The sequence below is a fragment of the Plasmopara halstedii genome (assembly GCF_900000015.1).
Source record: "Plasmopara halstedii genome assembly, contig: Scaffold_3120, whole genome shotgun sequence".
Classification (NCBI taxonomy): domain Eukaryota; phylum Oomycota; class Peronosporomycetes; order Peronosporales; family Peronosporaceae; genus Plasmopara; species Plasmopara halstedii.
In genome coordinates this window covers 1,489,108-1,511,982 of record NW_020190023.1, presented here as the reverse complement: position 1 = coordinate 1,511,982, position 22,875 = coordinate 1,489,108, and the positions used below count along the sequence as shown (strand labels likewise).

Genomic DNA, 22,875 nt, shown 5'->3' with positions numbered 1-22,875 from the left:
TTCCAAGCTGGTATGCATGGAGGGTCTCTGAACGGGTGCAACTCGTGACGACTTCTTCTGTGTCCAACCTACCATTTCTAGAAAGAACGAAGAGCGTTAAAATCAATGTAAATTACAACTTTCTGCCGCGAGGATAGGATGGATAAATCGGTACGGGCGCGTAAGGTGCAATGAACCCCAGCCATGTTGAGATGGAGTAAAGTGCTTTTTTTGCTGAGCAGCTCCGCGGCGTTCGCAGGTACCTGGATGAGCCGAAATTACCTGCGCTTCAGACCAGTTTTACTGTCAGTTGGAATGTACGTCATGCCAGGCAGGGCAGCCCACAAACTCCATGCGGAGAAACGTTGAGTACTAGTATGCTACCCCTCAACCTACTGGAAATGATATAATTTTATTGAATATGTTGAATGATATAATCAAAAAGATCTGGTCTAAAGAGTGCGACTTTCTCAAACAGAGGTGGGGGTCCAACAGCAAAATGTTGTTGATTATTAAAATCAACGTTGTGGACTTTGCATAGCCGCGATAAGTCTCTATATTTTCGAAGCTTTGTTCACTCACGAAAGAAGGGAGACTGCCTTAAACAGTAGACAATACACAAAGGCGTTGAATATGCCACTATGGATACGGCATTCGTGCGTCTTGCGACAGGAAACCGAATAATGTGCCGAAGGTTGTGTTGAGCCTTTCAGTGAAGCTTGAGGATTTTGAAAGTGAAAATCATTGTCTTTTCCTGGACCTGGCTTTGGGACATGATGTCATCCCAGGTATGGCGTAGCAGATATCTCACGAACAATGGGTCAACTGGTGGGTGCCGCGGCTTTATCTAACTGAGAAGCTTGGCAAGTCGTAAATTTACCTCGGTCAGATAACAAAAGCGCTTATCGCTCTAGCACGATGCTGAAATATTTGTTTCGTGCATGGCAGGAGGTTGTCCAAAAACGATAGCAATGATATTGCTAGGTTCCTCAATCAGATTTCGGAAGGTAGAAATCGTGATGGACCGAGGCCTCTCGTTAAGATAGAAAATGGTGATCACTTGAAGTGTGACTGTAATTCTGAGTAGAAGAGGCAGGCCCCGAAGATGCGAAGGGTGTGGAGCAGTAAAGCTTTGCGTATACATGTCGAGAAAAATATCATTCTCTTGTGATCAGTGCGATCAGTGTGATCAATGAAGTCTTGGCACATATACGTTTTTTCTCACAACTTCCGGTAGAAATGCTAACTGGGAAAATAATTTCTGGGGAATGTGTGCATCATTTGCAATGTAGCAACGGTCATCAATATGGTGCAATAAGTTCCGAAGGTTCGCTATCCTTAGCACATCTGCGGATCCTAGTATACTTCCGACGCGGTGGCACGAGCCCTCCGCGCGTGGTAACCGAGGTTAGGGGAGTGCGCCATGAGATCTATCTCATTCCTTGGCCAAGTTTTGCATCACACGGCGATTCCTCATTTCAAGAAAATTGTGTGTCGTGAAGGAAGATGTTTTTGTGCAGAGCACGAATCGAGATCGACTGTATAAGGTAAATCTCTCAGCTAAACCCGGAAGGTTTGTCAGAAAGGCTAGCGGCAAGTGGCGAATAGTGTATGCTTGTCAAAAGCTGTATACAGCCAATCCCGGCTTAACGACCAATCCCTCAAAAGTATATGCTGTAAGACAGCATGGTCGACGGCACTTTGTTAAGTGCTCTTTACCTGCTCGGTAAATCTTATCACCTGCTCGTCGTTCTTTGGCGAATTAGTTGTCCCAATGGGATCCGAGGAAGTGGCTTGACTGACCAACAATTCACAAAAAGAATAGTAGAACTGTGTCGACATACCCGACTGCTCACTGATCGTATTTAAAAAGATTTCAATTGGTGCGGGTCTACGGTAAAAAATGGCGCGTTTAGTGCAGTAAAAGGAAGCGAGTGTGGTTTAGTTCGAGCTCTTCCCAATTGGTCGACCATTTCTTGTCGCTGCTGCCTCTGTCGTAGGCTGTACTTAACTCCAGGCAGAGTAAATAATGAGGAAGATTTGCGATATAGTATATCCTCGACATGTTCAGGGTGTGACTGCTTGGATCTAGATTGTTTGTGATGTTTCAGATCATGCGTTATTGCGCACTGTAACGTCGTCACAACATCTCTGACAAAGAGTGGCAAAATTATAATCCTATATTGCTGTGTACACTTAAAGGTAAAATTCTAAATCTAATTGGCCTTTTTGATGGCGGACTCGCTTTGTCGTGGCCCTGATGTTAAAGTTGTTCCTTGTCACAGTGGTGACGATATTTATTGATGTGGCGACCCGTATTATTCTTGTTATACCCGGCAAAGAATTGCAGGTACGGGACTGATGCAACATGTCATGCTCCACTGAAAGCTTTTGGAAGAGGAGAATCGAGAACCAAATGTCACTTTGTCATTGCACATATCCCTGCTATATCGTATTCCAAGTCTTATTTTAGTGCAGCTCTAAAATACATGACACTCAGCATGTCGTGGGCTTCATGATATGGACTTCTAAGCAGAATTCTTTACGAGGTGCAGATACCCATTTTGAGTGGCCAGGTCGAATAAATAAACCTAATAATCCTACACTGTGATCACTATTTTTAGTGGCACAACAGTTGTGTGTTCGTATGTGGGCACGTATGTGGCGTGTCAACGGATTCCGCCGCATTCGGTATGACCTTTGATAAGCCTGCCAATTCCGACAGACTGCTGGTAGTCCGTGAGGCTGGACTTTATTCCCGATCTTTTATGGATTCGTTATATCATACCGGTTTTGTACTTTTTGGGTACCATCTGAGCAATTTTCTCTTTTTTTGCTGCTGTCAATACCTAAGAGATTGATGATATTACAGCCAAGCAGTTCTTCGACAAGGTATCCCGCCAATAATTTTACCAGTTGTCATTGAATCAAGTCGACCTCCGCGCTTTACGGTAAAGTTGGTAGGCACTATCTAAGGTGCTCGGCAGCAGAATATATTTACGTCAAACGCTGACTATCCGCAATCAAAGGCGAAAAATTTGAGTCTATTTGTGAGAATATCCATTGAAGCTTTCACGAGGTGAGATAGAGGTGGTGGAGCGAGGTTTGTCCCCACGCATTGAATTTGACTCAGTGACCCCGGCTTCACACCACTTTACAAAATCGATTTGGTAATCACCCGAGAGCCTTTGACATCTCCTTGAAATGGTACCGGTCTAAGTGGAGGAGGGGCGTTTAGATCTAAATCAACTTGCTAATATCTGTTTGTTCACGCTTCGAGGCAATATCAGCAATTTTATATGAGCAAGATTGACTGTCATGTGCCGAGTGGCGAAGTCGCGACCGTAAGCCAAATTGTACAAAAGCAAGACGCCCATATCAGAGGCGTAAGTTCGGTTCGGGAAGATCGACATGGGTTTAGACAATCAGTAATCTCGTACCTTTCGGTAAAACAACTTGTTGACAATGAAGATATAATGATTTGTCGAGAACGGCTCAATACTCTCTCACTTTTGTGGATCTTCAAGCAAAATTATATTGAAGTCCAGCTGAGAGCGTAGCTCCTAGCATAATCTACTCATAGGCCATGCTCTCCAATTTGTCGTGGTGTTTCACACAACAATGCTGTCAATTTTCAGTTGGCTAGCAGGTCTCCAAGAAAGCTATGGGAGGTCGTCAGTCAAAAGCTCAAGATGAGACGTTTGTCGAAGCTAAAGACACACTTGTGTATACTGGAGAAGATTCTTCAAAGGCCATTCACTTAAGCTGCACTTACAAGAGTTTGATTTGGATTTAAATATCCAACTGGTCATACTCTGCACAAATGTAGGCAAACGTATATTTCAAAGAACGTTTGAGCATACTTAAAAGGTGACCTGGACAGCCGCATCACAAGACGATTAATCATCTCTGGTCCGTAAATCAGTCCAAGTGATTTAGCGAGCCAGCGCGTATAAACGGTTTTCTAGTGAACGGAATATCACTGTCCTTCGGGAGCGATTAAGATTAACTATCAGCTAGACCAGGAGCACTTAATGTGTTGTAGTTTACCATGCTGTTTGGCAGCACAACGCTTAAAAATCGCTGTTTCCGATGAAAAATAAGCTAAGTTCAACATATTATAACTCCATTCTTCACTTCCCGTTAATCTTCATGAAAAATCAGCGCCGAATGGAAAATATTGTTTCTTTTTTACCATAGTGGTTTCGAAAATCGCACAAAAGAAACCATATTTACTTCACACAATTATCTCTGTTTAGAGTCATTGATGTGTGAGGCTGCGCCGGATCCCGGTACGGCTTGAGCAAGCCATCATAGAGCACCGGGTCGAACGTCAATTGAATGATTTGGAACATGCGCTGGAGAATGTTTTCTACAACCAGCATCGTTCAAGGAATGTATTTTGGCGAGGATGAACCATTCAGCATTTACGGAAAGCTTGCCGATCTCACAATGCACTCTCCGATAGGCAGGCTACACGCCTGGTGTTTTTTTTGTCACCACATCAGGATATCAAGGATTAAAAGAAATTTGTATAGGATGGTCTCCCTCTCGTCACACCTAGTGCTCTGCATGTGTCTGTATTGATGGAACCACCCATGACAAATCATGAGCTCAGCTGAGTCTCCTGCAACAACCGCGACATAATTGCTGCTCAAGCCTTTGCAAAAAATCGCAAAGAAATGCCCTTTTTACTAATTCAAACTTAGTGCGAAGACAGTACGGAGAGAATTAGAGTCCCTCGGAATACCCTGGGCACATATTTATAAGTAAAACAATCGTTTTACAACTTACCTTAAAAGATTTCCTACTCTGCCCGGTGGGCGCACCACACGGTGTACTGACTCAGTAGAACATTGAAATTCTGAAAGGTTATGACCCATCCATAGAAACCTTAAGATGTGTCCGTATCACTTGCGACTAAGACTCCTCTGTGTTCACGGGAAGTCGCAACACACATTTGCTTTTCAGTATGCTCCGACTCTGAGACACATTTTTCCGCGAAGGGTTTGTTAGTCAACTCTGCGAGAGACAGTGAATCTTTGTAATACCTAATCAAGAATGCAAATGTTTGATTCTGCCGCAGATATAGCATTCAGAATTACTACGGCACACTTTAACAGTTTTGATACTATTCTCTTTATCTCAGCATGACTAAGATCCATAGCATCTGGCGCACTCAAACATCCTCCACCCCCCGCACTCTAACAGTCCGTCGTGGTACTAAAATTGCATCTGCACTTAATGCGATGCATACCCATTTTCCAAATAAGTAGGATGGACGTGAAAAGTAGCCCATACACGGAAACCTTCGATGAGGATGGTAACCGTTCCAGATCAAGGTTTACCGCCATCACGGCGATGAGAACTCCCAAATCGCGAATAGGCCCATAAACTCCCACAATTTATTTCGGTAGCACACAAAAAGTCGGATCCTATAACACATTAATGCTTCTCACGTTCGGAATGCCACGTAAGTGCCATTCGTCCGCGTGGAGTTCTTGCATGTAATTGCGCGCGCTGTCGCGTCGTATGGAGTTTGACCGAATTCATGATAATCCTTACATACCTTTTGTAGGGGCAGAGGTCGTCCCATTCCTACAAAAAGAGCGTGAAATGTTAGCATAAGCGGCCATGCAATATGAACTAGCCGACGCTTGGTAGTGGTGCTCCTAGAAATATTTGATTAGCGCATAGATGTCAAATATAACGAGACGAGCGACTGCCGCGTCTGGCTCTGAGGCCACCAATTTCCGTAAGCATTCAGCGAGCAACTTTTGCTAACTAAGCGTTTTCAGATGTTTTGCGTGCAATCATTTGAAAACTCTAACTCGCACACACAGGCTTTACAATATGGTAAGACTTGATCAACAAATCCCAACGAGATTGCCATGCAACTTGCATAGGTCCACGATAGCAATAGCATGTAGGCTAGGCTTGACCCTCCACCCAGAAGCAAAAACCCTTAAAGAGAAATATTAACACCAGGAGCTACAGGTACCTTGTGTGCTCTTCTCTTGTACAAAATGAATTAAACGAAGCAGTAATTTAGTATCTGTACTGCTCGACGTGAAGCTTATAGCCCATGTCTTCTGTGGACATCCATCTAGCAAAATCCATAGTCGTTATTGCGACCAATTCCTTAGTACTTTGCGTTCTTCACACTTTCACAAAGGTGCAAAGTTAAGACTTTGTACATTTGCTCAAATTTAAATAGTACATAATTGCACAAAAGTAAAAGGTGGACACAACCGCTGATTTAGTATGTACCTCGTTTACCAGAGTGACATGTTTGCTTTACCCCATTAATCACTTCCTGCACGGAACGTGAGTGCAAAGTTTTGCAACTTTGTACCACACAGTATGAAGTCATTCAATCGTATTTCAGAGGCGCCACAGTCTTTACCAGCATCGAGATGTCTAAGTCGTGCTTGGTGGTAAAGTCTGCAGCCATCACAAATCATCTACAGATCAATCTTTTTTTGGCGCATCCCTCCTCCCTGGCTTGTGTTTGTTGGGGCTCCTACTAATTTAAACAATTGATTTAATAGATAAACAATTCATTAGCGCAGAACATCCAAGGTCTAATCCAAGTTACTGTTTTCCAAAGCTCCTTTTTATGTATCAAAAATTCTCTTCAAATTTGGGTTGGTAATTCTGTTAGCTTCGAAATTAGAGTATACCCAAATGACCAGCGGTGTAATTTAGCGCCAGTCGCTGTGTAAGTAAGAGATTTAGCAACCATCTTGACGCAAAGCCAGTCAAAGGTTTTGCACATCATTGTGAGAAGCCACAAAGACTACCGGTTAAAGTGTGCAAATACTCCAACATTCAAAAGAGAGGTCTATTGGACAAGCTGGCTGCTGACTTCTTGCAATATATAGATAAAAAAACGACTTCTGTAGTATATATTTGAATCAATGTTAGCTAGTCTGTGCGTTTTAAGCGCTTGTTACCTCTAGAGATCTTGTTTCTGTGTCCGAAGAACGGCTTATTAGTTAATACTCTGTGTTTGTTACGCACACTCTTCAAGCCGAAAGATACTTCTTGCAAGCTTTCAAGATAGCGAGGATATCACAGTATTGGGCGTGGCAATCGTGCAAGTAATACTGAGTGCCGCTGGTATAACTTGCAGCCTACCGCTCAAACTCAAACTAGCCTTTGATATCGCACATGTATCTTCGACTGTTGAAGTGGCGCCGCGTAATGAGAGCTGGACGAGCCAAGGACTCATCGATTGATGACGTGAAGGCGATCAATGGTCTAAAGGGCGCGTGGGGCATGCGCATGATTTCGGCGAAGATAGGGAACCGACTCGACGAACGATGAGTGGGATCGGCGATTCACGTATAGAAAGATCTGACTGGAAGATAGTGGAGTAAGTGCTGGATGTGATTGGTTCACAGCCAAAACTCCCCCCGCGACCATTCATCTTGTCGGGGCCTCGCAGGGAGAAGCTCGAGGGCGGCTGCTGCAGAGGCACAGGGATCAAGAAGAGCGCACAGATGGTTAGCTACGGACCAGTAGGAGGAGTAGATTGTGTAGCTGCTGGCTAATTCCCTCCACTACTCAACAGGTTATCAGCCGCACAAGACTATCAAGCTACAAGACGCCGCCTCATTGTCGACAAAGAAGACCGAAGTCCTCCAGGGAAGCGACAACTACTTCCACTGGATATTCGCCATGCGCATGACGCTGGCGAGGAAGGGACTGTTGGCTCATGTGCAGATGGTGAAGCCGAAAGCAGAGATGACAGAGGCGTGGCTGCTGAACGACACGAAGGCGCTCGGTTTAATCGCCCAGGGCGTGTTGCTGGAATACTAAACAAAGATTCGCTCGACGACCTCGGCAATTCAAGCGTGGGGAACTTTGCGGGAGGTTTACAGCCGGACCACGATGCACAACCGTGTAATGAAGACTCGCCGACTCCACGAGTTCAAGTTGAAGGAAGGGGCGACGATGGTGAAGCAACTTGACAAATTCGACGAGCTCACCGTGGGTCTCCAATCGCTCGGCGAACAAATGGACGATTCCCGTCAGTTGGTTATATTGCTGAGCAGCCTATTCATCGAGTTTGAGTTGATCTCGTCGATAATCAGGAACTTTAATGATATCACGCTGATCGATATGAAGGAGAAGTTGCTCAGGAGTACGAGCGACTGGAAAAGAAGGAGACGTCGGAGCGTGCGTCGAAGGTCATTTCGGATGGTGGCAGGGGCAAGAGCGGCAAGTTTGTCAAACGCGGCAGGAACAACAACCGCAAGAGCAACGGCGCGAAGAAGAATGGCGGGTTCCAGGTCAAGTGCTTTGGTTTTGACCAGTTCGGACACATGAAGCGGGACTGTCCGAACAAGGTCGACGGTAGTGACGATTGTGCAGTATTCGCGGTCAGCGAATTAAGCCCGGTGAATGAGTCAGAAGACTCAGTGAATATCAGTGTCATGGCCGATACCGCACTCGCTGTTGGCTAGGATCGATCGCCGAGCTGGCTGGTCGACAGTGGTGCGACGTCGCACATGACGCCGTGCCGGAACGACCTCTTTGAGTATAAGATCGTGAACACGAACATCGAGGTGACCATTGCTGATGGTAAGAAGCTGCGCGTGGCGGGAACCGGGTCGATGCGCTTGAAGGGCATATGATGTTTATAAACTTTTAACTGCATGCTTAGGTTTCAATGGCGCTCCACATCAGGAGAGTTGAATCACACGAAACTTGTGCGATTTTGTTTGAGGATTTCGATATGCGTAGCCGTATATTAAAAACAGGACAGCGTTTTGTCTTATGAGCTAAATGTGAGGCTTGGTTGAAAATTTGTGGATTAGTTCTTGTGGATAAGTCGATTTAGATATTAATTAGGAAACTATAATTTGGAGTCACTTCTTAGTTTTTATGCACGTAGGCCGATCTAGTACCCGGAAGGGGTATCAACTCGTTTGGTATCAATTGGATAAAAATTGGTCAGTCACATATCGAAGACTGGCTGGGTGTGGCACATTTAGCTGGCCACTTTACTGTAGTACGTTTCGTCAGGTACTTTACAAGTCAATTTGCCTTTGGAATGCAGAATTCGCTTCTCATACAGACATACTCACGTGGTTTATAGGTGTTTCTATCCGCAAAAAAGCTTTGGACTTTCGTCAACACTTTGTCTCTGTGAGGATTTGAAACCTGACAAACCTTTACTTAACTCATTTATTAGAGCAATAGATATACTTGAGAATTGTGCGGTGTTACGCTGCAAAAGGATAACGACAGATAATGATATGACATGTTTTTATACTAGCTATAACTCGACGAAAACACTTTGGTTTAAGTATGGGACATCAAGTATTAGAAAGAATAAAGGGTTTTGTAATATATAATCTTGCTCAATGTTGCAGGTCGTTGCTTGTCAGCTATCGATTCTGTAAGATGTCGTATGCAGATAGGGTATCCAAGTACGTCGAAATTTGATGGAGTAGCAAACTTTTAAAGCCTTCCTTTGCTGTACGTCAATATGTGAACGCATCTGACCTAGCTTTGATTAACCGTGTTGAGGAGTTTATTGCGTCTGACGTTTTGTATTCAAAAGATCCGACATTATTATTTGCTACAAAAGCTTGTTCTGTAGAGTTGAGTGAAAAAGCATAGCGCTTGATACTGCGCCTTAGAATAACTGCAGCTACAGTACAAACAAAGGCTTCGGAGTCGTTGTTGAACAGAAGCCCAGACGTTTATAATAAAAATATCGGTATAGATTATCAGAATCACGCGGCGAAAGTAGCCACAGTTGATGTAAAACTTTCCTCACTTAACATTATAAGTTATTAATGATAAATTTGCAATAAATTGCAACCCCCTAAATCGATGACTTAAGCATGAAATCACCATATCTAATGGATTGATCATGTTCTACCCAACGCGTAAAACTAGCATCATACAGATCTTTCGTGACGGAGTTTTATCACGCTGAATCAGCACTACATTGCTGTACTTTCCATTCATTACTCCACAATGGTAATCCACCACGGTGTCTCACCATTATTCAAATTTACGGAGCGTTGAATACGACTATGATGTAAACAATATCTTTCCGCGATCTCAATGTGAAGCAACTCAAGTCAGATCTAATCATGACAAGTGCTAAGTATGTCGAACAAGTTAAAAGTCTAAGTGCCGTTATGTGCATTTGAATTAATCAGACTAGATGTTGACGGAAATACCAGCTGACATGCTGACTAATGCATTGCCAGGACTGTAGAATATTGAATATGTTTCGGCGAGGAGCCGTTTCAGAAGAACTGACCCCTGGCTGTCATTCCCTGGAATTAAGCGAATGAGGATCACAACAGGTGTTCAACCAAAGGTTGGTCATTTGATTAGATACAGCACAGTCTCACCAATCACTGGCAAATTACACATGTGTCTGGTACATGAGAGAGAAACCTGTGACGGAAACGCGGATATGGACAAGCGGTGGCAAAATTTTGTTCTAATTTCAATCAATTACTAGATAAATTGCGTTATCGATAATTGCCACTACTCCTTTTTAGTGCAAGTATAAACATAGCAGACTCTTTATCGATGTATCTGTATCGTGAAATATGAGACCATTGCATTAATTTGCCAGTGCAACAAAGTTCAGATCATTGCTCTCCGACCCCAACGTCAATACGTTAATCAAACAAGTGTACCGTGCACCACCAAATGAGATTCAAAGCTACACATCCGAATCTGCAAATGTGCAAAATTCTTTCGCACGCTCCCAACAAGTGTCTTTTGCCTATTTATTTCATGAGTGATAATATTTGCGAATTAAACATAAACGTTCAGTTGGAACTAATACAGAAACACGCTGATAAACTGGTACACGTTTTTATCTAGCTTTAATGTTGGACATGCACGTGTTCAGCGAATATCTACTAAAGAATTCCGACACTATCATTAGAAACAGTTTTGATAGTGATACCAATCAAAGTGCATTTATTTTTGGTTTTTGAGCCTTGCTCTAGATCCTGGGGTCAGAAGTTAAATTTTTCGTGATGCGTATTGTGTACATACACCTTTGCACCCTCTTCCAAAATATAGTGTCCACCTGCAGTGACACACATCTTGCCTCTTTTGTAACTCTACGAGTGCCTACCGCACGAGAAATTCTTGTTCAGCGATTGCACCTAATAAAGTCTGCTCATACAAGAGCTAGAACCGAACCTGGGCTCAAGTGTTTAATCGCTCACGACTGGGAGGTACCTGGTTTGATACCCATAGGATCCGACAAAAGGCAACTGGACATAGGTCACTTAAGCCGACGAGCAATAACGGCCATGAATTGTGTCTGCCCTGCCAGTCCGCATCCAAATGTGTATGTGGGCCGGAGGCCTTGCTGACCAAAAAGCCCCATAGTATATTGAAGAGGACGTTTACTCAAACCAGGTCAGAATTAACAGTGGAAAGTCGCTCCGCGAGCAATTCTATTCGGGCACATCAGGTCGCTATTTCTTTAGAATACCACCTGCACCATGGATAACAGCAAATGGGTCAGTTCATTCTTTCCTTGAAGACCGTACCCCTAATACTGACTGATCTCTGTCTATAGTTTGTCAAATACTTATTTTAACTTGCGAATTGGTTGAAGAAGTTGCATCTTAGCGGCTCTACTCACCAGCTTTAGGGAAGAACATAATACGCTAAACATATCTTAATGATTAATTTGCAAAAATACAATAACGGTTTTGACGTCAGGAATGATGCTTATTCCCCCAACTTCTTCAAGTGAGTATTTATGCGCATGATTATGAGTCTGTTTGTACAAATAAAGCGCAACTCTTTAATTTGAAACAAGGCCAATTTTGCTCGCAATGTGACAGCTCCTTGCGGTGCACAACCCTGAATCTTACTGTGGGAAGAAATGATATAGAGCGCGCAAAGTTGTGAGAGCAACTACGCCAGCGCGATATTACAAAAGTAGGGCCACAATACCCCACACAGTTTTGTGGTGTGAATATCCTTTCCAATTAACCAGATACTGATGTGAAGCCGCTAGATCGTTTTATTCCATATAGAGTCGGGTGTCCCTTCATATCGAGCCAACCCGGCGAAAAATGATCCTTCCCCGGCCAACACTCTTCAAGCATATCGGCTTATGGACAAGGCGGACATAAGCCGTTTCAAGTTGCGCTACTTATTTGTACCGATTAGCTAGAAGCTTCCTTTGAGAATCATAACCATTTTGCATCTCAAAGCACAAAAATGGGTCAGCTCTAGGATATATTCGACACATCACTTCATCACACCTAGAGTACTTCACATTGGAATTTTTTGTCAGAGCGGAATTGGTGTACACTTTGATGACTCCACGTAGAATTAAAATGGTAATATTCTCTTCGGGATACTGCGCAGCTCAAATTCAATCTGGCTACGAAGTTGACGGGAAATATATAGTCACCTAAACTGCGACATGACATATGTAGTTAGGTTTAATAACGCTTAATAAGCCTAATCTGTTTTCCGTCAGTCTTAAGAGTCTGAACTTTTATGCGGCTCTTGGCATATGGCCTAGCGCACTTAACGCATGATGCGCAATTTTGTCGAGTTGCAAATCTTATACTGGCTACGAATTGATATCAGAGCAATTTAAAACGTACCAATAACCCCTTCAGCACAGATACGAGGCCACTTTGCGGCGGTGTCACGGACACGAGGGTCAATCCCGCATTTATGCAATATTGATGCAAGTCATGTAGAGTTCTATACTGCGTCAAGCAACGCAAACAGAATGAGTGATAGCATTCTGCTGTAAACCACGGTCGCTTCGCGAAAGTGCTTCAAGGGAAGTCCACGCAATTGAGGCTTTCCACCTTACCATATTGATAATGCAGCATGACTGCCGTAGCTTTCTGCTTAGAGGAAGCTAAGTTAAGGTCACCGACCTTACGTTCTATACCAGACCAGTATGAGTGTAGCGGATCGCAATCCGCTATCGTCAAGAGTACCCAGAATCTCAGCCCAAGGCATATACGCTCTTCCGTTCAATACAAGCTGTTTTCTTTTAACTAATTTGCGGCAGAGCCGCCTATATCTTAATCTATGGGTTTTTCTAAATTGAAAAGTAAATTCTAATTAGAATGCATGTCTACTGGTAGTCCCGCCACGTAGTGACCTCTTGTTAAGGTGAAGCCACACAAATTGTGTGGACCATTCTATTATACCAGGGTACGTGTATTTTCGTTACACTCCACCCCCAAAACTGTGAATATCCACAAATCTTATTTTACTAACGCCTTGTACGAGGCTCGCGTGTCTAAGTCTAAGACACCTTTACGTCCCAGGACCTTTTTTACGCATTCACTACTCAATAAGATCTGTGTCTATGACAACACCAGCCTCGCTGGTTCCGAGAGCGCCCGCGGGCAGAGCCCTTCTTCGTCTCCTGTACGCGGTGCAACTCTGGATAGTACGTCCGCGGCTTCACGGGAAACACATCCCAAGCCCTCGGCAACCGGGCACCGCACACTGCGCCCGCCACGGGCGACAAATTTCCTCGTCGTGGATTTGGAGGAAGTCGATTACAAGTCGAATTTTCCTTTCCCATGATGGGAAGAAGAGGAGAGTGAGGTGCGCCTATGGCGCGACATTAGCCCTGCTCGAACCTTGCCGGCACCGTACCCGTTTCCAGACCTCTCGACTTCCGAAGGAAGAAGTATCATTACCAATTGCCTCGACGAGGCATAGGAGCAGCAATTGGAGGCTGCTCACGGGGTGGCTCTCATATGCTCGCATCCACGGTCGATCCTAGACCTTCGTGTGGAATACGGCTTTCGCTCAGCGGATCCCGCTTCTGAAGCGAAAGACGCGATCACTCGATTGTTCCTATCAACAAAGAGGTCGCAAGCTTGTGAAGCTCGAAGCTTTTCCCTCGCTTTATCGGCCCGTTCCGATTAGTATTGAAACACTATCCAATTTCGATGGTGTCGAAGATCTCATGTGGAGCAAGCGCGTAGGTCGTCGCTCTGAAAGCTGGACAAGGTGTGACGAAGAGTAGAAGAAGAATATGAAAAAAATTTAAAGAAAAGCCGTAAGAAAGATGGCTGAAATTGAGAATATTCCGAAGAAAGTCCGACGAAACGTCTGAAAAAAAAGTTTGAAGAAAGATGGAAGAGTTTGACAAACGCCCGTAGAATAGTTTGAAGAAAAGTCCGACGACGAATTTAGAAAAGAGTTGAAGGAATCCTTAAAAATTTGGGTAAACCCACTTTTGCGAGGGTTGGTGCAATTAATCATGTCCTGTTACACATGTTTGGAAGACCACATATACCTTTTGTTTCTCACATCAACTGTACACCCTGAATAGCTGTATATCCATTTTTCATTCTATTGTACCCAAACTGGAAGTACTTATCAGGTAAGGGAGGTAAAAAGCCTATTGCCAAAAATAATACTGTCAACGGCTAGCTAGAATCGAGAAACAAACTGTAAGGCGTCTCAATCGACCTCAGCCTTCCCTAGAAAGTGTGTGTGCACAGACGGGCAATTTTTGTTACATCTGTTGTATACGTGAGATGCCAACCACTTGTCGATAACGAAAGACATATATCATAAAATTAGTAATTCGTATTATGCAATAGCCTTAGTAGCATTATAAAAAATCATTTGTACTCGTAAAGAGGCAGAACTAACCAGACACTAAGTAACGGTGAATGCTATCGATGCCCTCCTGATGGAAGCGCGCAAACCTTACCCTCTGCGCATTTGTAATTGCGGACTCTAAGAAGTTTCTATTGTGGAAAGTGATTTGCAACCTCGTCACAGCCTTTTGAATACGCGGCAGTCCATTACAACATATGTTAGACCATCGTTTGGGTGTCGTAAAAGTGCATTAGCTACCACATTAAGCTGGACCAGATTATAGCTGCGCCAAAAATCTACTAGGTAAAGAAGGAGATCATTGTGCTATTCCCCACAAGAGATGTGGTAATGACTTCGCCGTGCACAAAACCCTTCTAATTTGTAAAGATCGTGATTGGTTTAAAGTCAACCAGGTGATCTTTGGGATTGACAAGATGATTTTTTAAACCAAACTAGATCGTTCTTATGACGGCGTTGAATTTGACACCTGCTTCGAATGAGCCACAACCCATGACAACGTTAAAGCATAACAGACAAGATAGAATCGGCTAGAAAGAGCCGGAATAGGCACTCGTGTGGCTTTCACTCACAGCCTGTCATTTTTACGCGATTTACGCAGTCCAGCGGTATCTGTCATCCTACATTCGTGAGGGTCTTCTTATGGCGAATAAGCTTGCACTAAACTTGCGCATGAAGTTAGTAATTTCAGGCCAATCAGTCAAATCACTTTGATATAGCACCACTGGCCAATCCAGAATGGCCTTAATACTTGCGGGATTTGTTTGCTCACAGTGCTACAGCTCCCCGAAACATGAGCACTCAAGCAATGCCCCCAAGTGGCTGATTTGAATGTCCAAATTTGACTTTGCATTCTCTTCACGACTATGGACGAATACGTCGTCGAAATAGAGCTCTACATAGACCCAAACAGCGACGTCATATGACATTTGAATGTCGCTGATGCATTAGACAGCTGTTGGAGTTACCAGCCATTCCCACCATCCCCGAAAATGAGATGTCTCTGATGACAATTTCATACTATCTATTGAATAGGTCAAAAGCCTTAAATGAGATGCAACCAGCGGTGCTTTTGTGCAGCATGTCCTTCATAAATCTCAGTGCAACCACAGCAAAACTGGCCGCATCAGCTTATAAATCGCATGTAGAAGTCGCCACTAGCCACCAAACTTGCTGACAAAGAGAGTCAGCAACGGATTGGAGATTTACCCTCTTGGCCTTACTGTACTCGAAATAGACGCCTATGACGTCAATAAAGGGTTATAACGTGTGACATAACTGTAATCATCTGAAGACAAATTTATCTTGCACTCCTTTGGAGCGAAACGTCTGACAAATTTTTCGTTAACAACCCGTGTATCCCCCTAACAAAGAATAACGAAATCGCGGGATCATCAAACATGACTATCTTGGCTATTTCGCTCGGTGATCTCCGAGTGTAGTTTTATCCCCATCGAAAGTCCAGTGATTTCAGAGTCTTGCAGCAATTTGCAAACGTAAATCTGTTATTCAACCGGAGGAGTAATGTATAGAAACTTACATATCCTTTGACTGCCCCATTCACTCAATTCGCAAGCGGGTTACCGTTTTTGTCATAAACCATTAACCCTTAATTACGTCAGGAGATGGGCGCATCACACGATTGTGCTGACTCGGTTATTGCAACATCATGGCAGGTATATACCATCCGCGATTACGCCCAGGCCCCGTCTTTTCAATCACTTACAGTCGCCTTCTCACCGGCTCCGCTGAAAAGTTGTGGCTTAAAGATGCTCTAACTCAGCTTCACGGATGATGCATCAAAAATCGCAACACAGAGAATTACGATTATACGTCCCTTTAGAACCAATTTTCGGACCCCCTCAAATTAAATGTCTAATCATTGGAAAACGCGACCCACAATCCCTACTTTTCCGTCTCATTTGAAGGCCATGACTCACTGCCATTTTTGCCCTTTTAGCTCCTTCAAAGGCACTTACCATTATTGATGCTAGCTGTTTCGGACAATCCCATGTCCAGATCCGGTTTAGCAGTCACTAAAGCTCAGTAAGGAGAGAAGTGAGTGACATCCAATGACTTCGTCTTCCAGTAAGCTCATTGCTCATCGTGTTCCAGCCATGACATACCTATGATGAGATCAAATCTAAAATCCAGGTCTGAATACAAGCAGCGTTCCACGCTGAAATATGACTTAAACTTTACAAAAAGGTTCAAAAAAGCCTCCGATACACTCTTTAGTGTCGCCGCTGCATGACACACTGGTGCGATATCCGTTCTTGAATCTCAAAATCTCCGCGTGCTGTCAATGGCTGTTCAAAAGTCGCGCGTCGTACGCAATTGCGCAAAGCTCATAAATCTATCAGGACTTTCGACGGCTTGACAATGCTTGAGGCGGTGATGTTGACGGCCAAAGACCTTGGCTTGTGAGCACTGTCTTTTTTGAAAAAGGCGCTCTCCTTAGGGCTGAGTCATTTTGACCTTGATCTGAACGAGATACAATAGAAGCAAGCATATTATAGTAAGAGCTTGCGGCTAACTGGGACTTTATGTTATATCCAAGGGTCAGCTAGTCAAACTTGCTAACAGCCCACCCCTTCATATTGCTAACCGAAAGATATGGAGGCACAGATATTTGTACAGTATCAGAAAACATCTGCAAGTACACAGGTGACGTCCAGCAATTTAGAGATACTCTCCTTTTCATCAGATTTGCTGACATCCATCGCCATTGACAACCGTTCCTTGTGTCTGTTGAAATAGAGATTAGCACTTGTTTGCAATAGAATCTGTACGAACTACGTTGTGCATGCATCCTTGCAGCTATCAAAAGGCTCGATAGATGGCGTTCATGTGTAGCAACATCAGGCCAACGCAACGTTGATTGCCTTGCCACATTTGATCGTGTCCACTTACAAACCGGTTGTCGCGGCACACAAGTAAAGCTCCACATTTATGCACACACCGTATCCTCGAATGGGGAAGCGGAAAACCTCGATTGCGAGATCAAAATGTCTAGATATCCTCAGTGAAGACGGTGCCATCATTGCTTGCGGAAGAGGGTCTTATCAATCGCGGCGATGAGAAGTCTCAAATAATCGACATAGTTTACTAGTTCGTCCCTTCCTTGACAAATTGACGTGAATTTTGGGTACACCTGGCGCGGGATGTGTGTTCTTGTACCTTACACAGCAGCAAATTTGCGCCGTATCAAATACTCATTTTGGGAACACTTCATCCGCTTAGGGAACGTAATTAATACATGTATTGTGTACGTACACTTACTGCGGCACTTTATTTCTTATGTATTAAAAGTATCTGACACCACTGACACGTCATATGTGACTTTGTAGTTACTCCAGCGAGAAAGGGGGCAACCCACTGATCAGTTAGAAGTGCGTTAAAGGTTTTAATCGTCACCATGAATCTGTTCCGTTTGGTGGGCGATATGGCGCACCTTGCCAGTTTTCTGGTGTTGCTGCTGAAACTACTAGCCTCACGTTCTGCCAATGGTGCGTAAATTTGCTCTACCCCTTTATGCCAGCAGACAGCTAATATTCTCATCCTATGGTACAGGCATCTCGGTTAAGTCACAAGAGCTTTTTTTCTTGGTGTTCATAACGCGCTATGTTGATCTTTTCTTTCACTTTGTGAGCTTTTACAACACGATTATGAAGCTTCTCTTTCTGCTTTTCTCGGGAGCTATCGTCTACGTAATTCGCTTTAAGGAACCTTTCCGCAGCACGTACGACAAGTCACACGACGCCTTTTTGCACCTCAAATTTGCTGTTCTACCATGCGCATTGCTGGCGTTGATTTTCAATGAACAATTCGAGGTCACGGAAATTCTGTGGACTTTTTCCATTTACCTCGAGGCTGTCGCCATCATTCCACAGCTTATTCTGCTGCAGCGCCATGGAGAGGTTGAGAACCTTACGAGCAACTATGTCGTGCTTCTTGGAGCCTATCGAGGTTGCTATGTACTCAACTGGATTTATCGTGCTGCTACAGAGACGACCTACCACTTCATCTGGCTCATGTTTATTGCTGGGATTGTGCAGACGGCGCTCTACGTCGACTTTTTCTACTACTATGCCAGCAGGTACGGCTGCCTTCACCGATATCTTGTCAGTGTCATATTCTGATGTTCACATGTGTTTTGATTTTTCGTTTTTAGCAAATATTACGGTAAGAAGATGACGCTGCCCTCTTAACTGCTTTATTACGTAAGACAAGAATTGGCTCTTAGGTTAGAGATAAACCTTTGTTTTGAGCAGATCTGCTGAGTGCAATTTCTGTTTGTCGTTTGAATTCTACGTCAAACGTAAGATATGAATTTTAGGCAGTTCATTGAGTCCTTACTATTCTTAAAATATCAAAGTCAGTACAAGTTTTGCGTTCTGTAGTTGCCTAACCTGTCGAGAAAACAAATTTATCAGATTCCAAGAATGCTAAAGTTACAGTGCTTAGAGACGTGATCCGCCGCCAAGTTTATACGCTCAACGTCTTCCCGACGAATCTTGGCTGTGAATTGTGCAACGCGGGCTGTGATGGTGTAGCTATCTGCCTTATCAGGCGAGACGTATATACACGGAATATTGTCTGCGTCGAGCCGTTGAGCAAGTTCAGCACTGGGCGGGTTCCACCCGGTAAGAATGAGGCCAGACTTGAGGTTCCTACCGTGAGATGTGGATTCTTTTTGATTACCAATGATGGCATCGATTACATCCTGACGGCCGCTATGCTGTTATTACCAACATGCGTGCGTGAGACGGATTCACTTGTAAAATTCTGAACATATCTCACCGTGATAACGAGCTGATTGGGAATAGCTTTAAAAAGATTCTTGTCGTCCACAGGAGCCAGCGCCAGACGTGTGCTATTAAAATAACGTAAACTGGCATTGCTACCTAAAACATAGTTATTGGAGCTGTGTAAATGCCATTGTATGAAACAGGAGGACGTACCAGCAATGAGATCGGACTTTAGCAGCTTAGCGTAGTCTGCCATTGTTGGGCATGACAAATCCCGTAAATCAGGAATGCAGCCAATAAGTGGGACATCCCAACGTTTAAGCGCTCGTGAATAATAATCCTGCAAATTATGCAGCACAAGAGAAGCATTCTTTGGTTATGCTTTCGCTTGCGTACGTGCCATCAGTAATCCGCACCTTTATCATGTCCATTTTACTTGGATTTACCTTATTCAGGACCACGCCACGTAGGCGAACATTATTTTGCTTCAGCATCTCTCGATTCATGGCCAGCTGGTCAAAAGACGAGCCAAGACCGCCAAGAGCAACACAAATCGCATCAATGCCGAGCTCCGCTGCAATATTACGTTCCAAAATAAATCAAAAGGCTCAACTCATTGACATCTTGAGCAGAATCCCGCATTACCTGCAACCTGTGCATTATTGAGCTCACAGATGGACCCTACGCCCGTATGCCCAGTTCCTTCGCAGACAAGAAAGTCGCTCTGTTTGTACAGATTCTTGTGCGCGACAAGAATCGAGTTCATGAGCTGCTTTGATGTTACTTTACCGTCGATAAAGTCACGCGTGAAGCCATTAGGAAAAATGACAGGCGACATGTCCTTGTAAGATTGCACGAGCCCGAAATACTCCTTGAATAGAAATGCGTCCTGCACTCACCAATTCTTAACAGTCAACTTTCAACTGTTCAACATAGATCTTGAAAACTCGTCACACCTTGTCCACGCGCAAATCTCCACCTACTGGCACGTGCTGCTGTCCCACGGGTTTGCAGTACGCCACATGCTTTTTCGTGCCCTCAAATTTTGCCTGTAGAGTCTTGACAAGCCCAAGACTCAGCGTCGTTTTGCCCACATGCTGTCCGGTTGACAGAATAAGTAGGTGCTTGGTCATGGCCATGTCGTGATATACTTGAGCGACGGCGTTTCGAGATTGCATGTCTCAGCCAATCAAGTAGCTTCATTGTTAAATCGGTTCACAGTCCAAAAAAAGTTAGTAGTGATGCGTTGCCTAGTGTGCTCTGTAGACATGGCTTCGTGGACAATTCCAAAGCGAGAGATACATGTGAACTCATGTCTTGATGTGATATCAATGAAGAGCTTCGAATGCCCAATGTGTGGCAAGGAACTCCCACATAATGACGAGCGCCGTCGCATAGAGCACGTGAACCGCTGTCTTGACACAGTCGAAGCATTAGATGAAGGCTATCAGAGCAGTGGACAGAAGCAAGAAGCGTCATCCGCAACACATGTGGGTGACAAAGAAGCAATGATGGACAAGGAAATCGAAACGCAAGCGACTGAAATAGCGCAGGTGGATGAGGTCGACATAAACAGTGAAAGTGAACTCGGGAATGTTTGCAAAATTTGCGGTCTCGATACGTCAGGGATCGATTTAATGTGTCATATTCGCCATGTCAAGCGTTGCGGCAGCAAATTTGGTGTTCGACCTGAAGACATGGGTGAAGTAGAGCAAACCGAGACATTGGCAGCCCGACTAGAAGAAAAGGAGGTGGTAAATGCGTATAACGTCATGTTGGGACCCCCAGCTGATAAAAAAATGGCACAGGTAGCTCAACTTGGTACGTCAGGGCGCTGCTACATCTTACTTTGTGCGAACTGGCAATTTTGAAATGAAGTTTTACGTTTGTAGAGAGATCAAACGTTTTTGACGAACTAATGCGAGGCTCAAAAACCGCTGCAGTTTTGAATGCCCGAAAGCGTCTTAATCCATTTAAGTTCAAACGAAAAACTAGCCAAAGACGACGTCTTTTGTATCCCGACTTCAAGTGCATCAAGGGTACAAACCCGCCATTCATAGTGGACGGTTTCAATTATGCGTGTCCGGAAAACTCAAGCATTTACTTTTTGACGCACTTTCATTCGGACCATTACACTGGTATTACCAAGGTGAGTATAATATATATAACATCTTTTAAACAGTGCTACGCTCATTTGTTGTCTTCACTTACCTTTAGGACTTTGATTGCGGCATCATTTATTGCACCGAAGTTACAGCAAAACTCATCGTACAAGAGTTAGGTGTTGAAAGTAAATATGTCCATCCAGTTAGACTAAATACCACCGTATTTGTTGCTGATGTGCAAGTTACATTCATGGACGCCAATCATTGCCCTGGTGCGGCAATTATTTTGTTTTGTCTGAAAGAAGGTAAAACCTATTTGCACACTGGCGATTTTCGATTTCACAAGAAAATGCTTGACTATTCTCCGCTTCAACCCTTCATTCCGACCGGAAAAGAAATTATTGATAACAATGGCAAAGTTGTTGGACTCAGGCGTCTAGACGGTGTTTATCTCGACACTACCTACTGCAATCCAAAATATACGTTTCCAACCCAGCATGTTGCAATTAACCACGCTTTTGAGATTATGGACAAGCATTTCAAGCAAGAAAAGGTGCTTTTTCTTTTTGGATCGTACACAATCGGTAAAGAGCGCTTGTTTATGGAAATTGCGCGCAAGTATCAGAAAAAGGTGTGCGTATCGAAAGCAAAGCTTAAAGTTATCAAAACGTTTGGCTGGCCAGCAGAATCCATGCAGCTCCTGACGACGGAAACTGCAGTAACCAAGTGCGAGGATTTTACTTTTAGCTTTCGTTTGGTTTTCCCTGACTAATTGTCGCTATGCTAGCTTACATGTTGTTCGTATGCAGGATCTTCACATGGACAACCTAACAGTGCTACTCGCAAAGCATCACATGCGATTCCACCGGATTGTAGCCTTTCGTCCAACAGGCTGGACATTTAGTAGCAAAAACCCTCGGTCAATGTCGTCTTGTTGCCTTAACCCTTCCGGCAAGATTTGCGTTTATGGCATCCCATACAGCGAGCATTCAAGTTTTTCGGAGCTCAGCGACTTTGTCAAAGTCATTAATCCGATCTCTATCTTTCCTACGGTATGTGAGAAGTCCATTAAGATGACCCTTTGTCATGGATGACATGTTTATATTTGTCAAATACTGGTATTAGGTGAACTGTAGTAGCAAGCGGAAGGCGACAAATCAAGTCAACACATTGCGTCAGATTGCATTTCACAATATATCGGTGCTGTTTAAAGAACAAAGGCAAATTAAGAAGCAGCTCAATGGACAGAAGCAATGGGATAACCAGCATCAGTTTACAGAAAAGCTGGATGCACATACTGATGGCAAATGTAGTCATCAAATTAAGTGTCTCGATTTTCGAGAGTAGCATAAAAAGATGACATAATTGCAATTTACCAAAATTTGTTTTTACAAGGCTAATCCATTCGCACCATG

The 22,875-nt window shown here is 43.9% G+C and overlaps 3 protein-coding genes across 3 annotated transcripts; 2 read left to right on the top strand and 1 right to left on the bottom strand.

The window, feature by feature from the left end:
* Positions 1-18,022: 18,022 nt before the first annotated feature.
* PHALS_07846 (er lumen protein retaining receptor) lies at positions 18,023-18,815 on the top strand (the record flags this gene model as incomplete). Its single annotated transcript, XM_024721385.1, has 3 exons — positions 18,023-18,113; positions 18,178-18,703; positions 18,779-18,815. 3 exons carry the CDS (start codon positions 18,023-18,025, stop codon positions 18,813-18,815), a joined length of 654 nt encoding a protein of 217 aa, XP_024586489.1.
* A 221-nt stretch (positions 18,816-19,036) lies between these two features.
* PHALS_07845 (P-loop containing nucleoside triphosphate hydrolase) lies at positions 19,037-20,494 on the bottom strand (the record flags this gene model as incomplete). Its single annotated transcript, XM_024721384.1, has 6 exons — positions 19,037-19,345; positions 19,408-19,511; positions 19,569-19,695; positions 19,772-19,929; positions 20,001-20,244; positions 20,312-20,494. The coding sequence occupies 6 exons, from the start codon at positions 20,492-20,494 to the stop codon at positions 19,037-19,039; spliced, it is 1,125 nt and encodes a 374-aa protein (XP_024586488.1).
* A 102-nt stretch (positions 20,495-20,596) lies between these two features.
* PHALS_07844 (Predicted hydrolase involved in interstrand cross-link repair) lies at positions 20,597-22,807 on the top strand (the record flags this gene model as incomplete). Its single annotated transcript, XM_024721383.1, has 6 exons — positions 20,597-21,176; positions 21,248-21,504; positions 21,573-22,013; positions 22,086-22,186; positions 22,248-22,512; positions 22,586-22,807. The coding sequence occupies 6 exons, from the start codon at positions 20,597-20,599 to the stop codon at positions 22,805-22,807; spliced, it is 1,866 nt and encodes a 621-aa protein (XP_024586487.1).
* Positions 22,808-22,875: the final 68 nt, after the last annotated feature.